Here is a 4,113-nt window from a genome sequence, read left to right on the forward strand (position 1 = left end):
CTATGTAAGATTTCTCAGAAGAGTAGGACGGGGCCCAAGAATGAGGAGGCGTCGTTCGGTGAAGAGGCTGCCACTGAGGAAGTGGCGGTTGGTGATGGTGAAACTTCAGAGCTGCATCATGACCAGAACTTTATCCCAGAGGAAAATGGGATGGATGCAAACTCAGTCAGAGATGATGGCTTTTATATTGAAGCTAATGATCTTTTGAACCCCATGGAAGAAAATCCTGCAGATTTTGAAATGGCTGATCAGTACCTGAATTTAGATTATGACCTTCCCGATATGAATTTTGAAGGTTTTGATCCCTCTGAATTTTTAGGGACTGAAAACGCTAGTTCTCACCAAACACCCATCACCCAGAAGGTAAAGTTTTACTTTTGAAATACACTGACTTGTGCTTATGATTTTGGATTTTGCAGTGCAGTTTTTGATTAACTTATTCCTCTATTATAGAATGAAATTGGGGAAGCTGACCAACTGTCGAAAGAAAGTCTACGTCTATCAAAGTTACAGGGAAGCAATGATGCTTCCTCTTCAAAGCATAACCCAAAGGCCTTAACGGATGAATCAGGTAGGATTTATCTTAATTTGATCAAGTATCGCCGCTTCTCTAGTAACTTACCTTTTGATATTTCCTTGTGTATAATTATGTAGAACATTGATAGAAGTTTGAAGTATCAGTATACTCCCTTTAGACTTGTATGCACTTGGGTCTTGTTTTCCTTTCTCTTTTGATGATGACCTCATTCCGTTGCAATATTTTTTTCTGTAAATTGGACTTCCATGATTGTGAATTTTGAGTTGCAAAAATAGGTTGAATGTCCTGTCTATAATCATATTCAATTAGTTTAATTAAACTGATATAGTTGAGTGATCACTTCCTATTTTTCAGAGTTTGGTGCACCTTAGCTGCATCAAGATTATAATTCTTATGGCAGCTTAGGATGTGGTAAAATTATATATAGATCTTGTTTTCTTAATAATGTAGTGTCTATAATGGGAAGGACTTTATAAGTATTCTATATATAGGCTAGGTTTCTTTTCCTTTCTAGATATGAAAAAACCTGTTCTCCTATAATAAAAGGCTTAATCGTTAATGGTCACCTTAGGAGAGAAGTAGTAGAGGGAAGAAGATTAAGCCTACTAACGGTAATTATGTGACAGTGCTCGTGGATTAATCACATCGATATATGACTTCCACAAGTGTGTCTAATTCTACAGACCACACATGCTGCAAAAACTTGTGGAAGTCATAAACCAATGTGATTAATCCACACTATATAATTAGACATATATGTACTTTGTTTTTGTTTTTTGTTTTTTTGTTTTTAATATTTAAAGGTTCTAGCCCTAGTATTGATTAATCATTGAAAAGTGATCCCAAATGTTTTCCACATGACAATTTTGAGTTCTAATGTGGAAATCTGAAAAATCTGAATTATGACCCAAATGAGAAACCCACATAACAATTTTGGGTATTGTAATGAAAATTTGTATATTTTTGGCACATTTTTCGAGAACATAGCGTGTAAGTTATGGTATCAAAATTTTACTGAAGATGTCTTAGTATTTTCTGAGTTTAATGCATAATTGTTCTATTTAAAATGGCATCACATTATCGTATATTAATTTTTATGAAATTATGTGACTATGTATGATCATATTATTTACAGATTATTTAATTAATTATCCATGTAAATTGGGTAAAAATTAAACATCCATCCATTACTTGCATACATTATGTTCTAGATGATATTGAATTATTATGATAATTTTAGGCAGTTTCCACAATTTTGAATACCTCTCTACTCTTTCTACTTAAATGCTTATTATTGAAACTCTGGTTGGGAATAATCATGTGATACCTCTCTACTCTTTCTACTTAGATAGCTCTTGGCTTATTGGGCGTAGACATAGGCTTGGAGGAATAGCCGCCAAAGCCCACTGACATTAGTACTTGAAAACAGAAGGCACATTATAGAGAGTGATAGAAAGCTAATACGTTGAATCTGAAAATCATAAAGCAGTGCATATCTGATTCTGTTCTAGGTGTCATACTTGATAGTTATACTACTAGAAAACTTCTTATTGTGATAAAATAAAAACTCTTGGAGTCTGAAACTGGAGACCTAATGGATAAACTCTTGGACATAAAATATTATAAGTATTTTCTATGCAAGAAAAGGAGTTTGTTCTAAGTTTTAAGACGAAGAAGAAGAATCTTGCAAGCAACTATTTGGATTTTGTTTACTTTAAATCTAGTTTGGCGTATGTTCCTTTGAATTCTTAATGGATTGACATTGCACAATCGATCCATATAGCTAATTCTTTAGATAGATTTATAAGCAAATAGAAGCGAAGTGAGATATAAGTCAACCTGTTTTTTGGGAATGGAGTTCAAGACGAGTTCATAGGAATAACTAACTTTGGAATTTGGCTTCTCCTTTGTTATAGAAGATACTGATTATGTATTGTCAACGAGTCATATAATTTTATTTTTGTGCATCTCTTTATGTATCTGGTTTTTCACCCTTTCTGTGATTCTCGTCTGCTTGGAATGGCTCTCCATGCAGTTTGTACTGGTTGAATTTAATCCGTTCTAGTTGGACTTTGCCATTTGCATGTTGAAAATGTTAGAAAGAAAGACCATTAGTTGAATAATCTTACTCCATGTTGTAATAGAAACGTTTGGGGTATATTTCGTGGAGAGATTCTGCAGAGATTGATAAATGAAAAGCTGTACGCTTTACAAAGGAAAGTGGTTGTTGTTGGTAAAAAGAGATAGTTTCTTCTTTTCATCTCCGGTTTGAAATGTAATTTGTTTGAGATTTGAATCTTCTTGATTTTGTTTTTCGAGTGTTTCTCGGTAACCATACAGGGAATTCTTGTCCCGAACTGATCTGCAGTAGTATGGCTTTTCTCCACGTGATCTGCCTAAATGTTATGTATGTGGTGAATTGTTTTTGCCTTTTTTTAAAATAATAATAATAATAAAATTGTTAGCTATATTTATTGCTTGAATCTTGTGGCGTGCATCTCAATTTTGTTATAACAGTTTTATCTGTAACAGTATGATTTTAATATTGTTATGAAGATTGATCGTGTGCCATGTATCATCGTCTTGTCTGTTAATGTATTGTCTATATGGACATTGATTGCGTGGCATGATGTAATAGGTTCAATGACATGGTTGTGCCAATTTGGTGGACAATGGGGAAAGATTTTAAAATTGTTTGGCGTGTGGTTATGCAGTTTCATTGGTTGCATCAAGAGGGCTAACTTATATGCTTAAATTGTTTTACCCTAATTATACTTCTTTTTGGCCAGTTTGTCTGTATGGTGGACTTCCAACGACAATGCAATTATTGCTCTCAATTGATATTTTTCCTTTTTCTTTTTCTTTCAGAGGTTACTTTGCCGGGTAACTTATCTGAGTTGGAGATTGATAGATTGCTTTTTCAAACACTTGGGAACTCAATGTAAGGTCCATTTGACTAGAAGTTGTGGTAATTAAGGTTATCTTATTATTGTTAGTTGCTAATGTTTTCCCATTTTTGTGCACAGGTGATGACCGGCATGAATTTGCATGGCAACTGTGCTTCTCTTTTCTCTGCTAAAATTTTTGTCATGTCTGATTTTGATGATATCTATGTACTACTAGACTCTGCTAGTTGGATTGTCTACCTATGGTGTTATGTTGTATGCATTTGTAGTACTGGCTGTGTTGGGCCTTTGTATCAGTCCTTTCCCTGAAAGGGCTGTGTTGCTTTTTGTTGTATAACTTCACTTCTGATGACAATGTGCTTTGAAACCTGTTTGGTTCTTACTTCTTAGTACCTGCAAAAAAAAAAAAAAAAAATTATGTTTATGCTTATGTTTACTGGGGGGAAGTAACTTACCAAAAGAAAGAAAAGTAAGGAATTGTTTGCCCGAGCTAGCTTATTCCTGGAATTTTGAGTAATGTTATTTAGTAGACTCTCATATGATTGTTTTACAACTATGATAATGTGCTAGTAAAAATTAACCTTTGGATCAACAAAGACTTGTAAAAATAAAAAATTAATGGCCGATATTCGCTGTCACATTATCATAGTTGTATGTCAGTCGTATAAG

General features: G+C 33.9%; 1 protein-coding gene across 1 annotated transcript; it reads left to right on the forward strand.

The window, feature by feature from the left end:
* The first annotated feature begins 10 nt into the window (after nucleotides 1–10).
* Nucleotides 11–3,828, forward strand: LOC132186171 (uncharacterized). Its single transcript, XM_059600012.1, has 4 exons — nucleotides 11–363; nucleotides 454–571; nucleotides 3,407–3,479; nucleotides 3,565–3,828. The coding sequence occupies exons 1-4, from the start codon at nucleotides 151–153 to the stop codon at nucleotides 3,566–3,568; spliced, it is 408 nt and encodes a 135-aa protein (XP_059455995.1). The 5' UTR covers nucleotides 11–150; the 3' UTR covers nucleotides 3,569–3,828.
* Nucleotides 3,829–4,113: the final 285 nt, after the last annotated feature.

Source organism: Corylus avellana, chromosome ca7 (genome assembly GCF_901000735.1).
Source record: "Corylus avellana chromosome ca7, CavTom2PMs-1.0".
In the NCBI taxonomy this organism is placed as follows: domain Eukaryota; kingdom Viridiplantae; phylum Streptophyta; class Magnoliopsida; order Fagales; family Betulaceae; genus Corylus; species Corylus avellana.

Bases quoted from the DNA above. Each gene is read 5' to 3' on its own strand.
- LOC132186171 (XM_059600012.1), top strand. From the start codon at position 151: ATGGATGCAAACTCAGTCAGAGATGATGGCTTTTATATTGAAGCTAAT. The intron at 364-453 runs GTAAAGTTTTAC...CCTCTATTATAG, and splicing joins AAACACCCATCACCCAGAAG to AATGAAATTGGGGAAGCTGA. The intron at 572-3,406 runs GTAGGATTTATC...TTTTTCTTTCAG, and splicing joins GGCCTTAACGGATGAATCAG to AGGTTACTTTGCCGGGTAAC.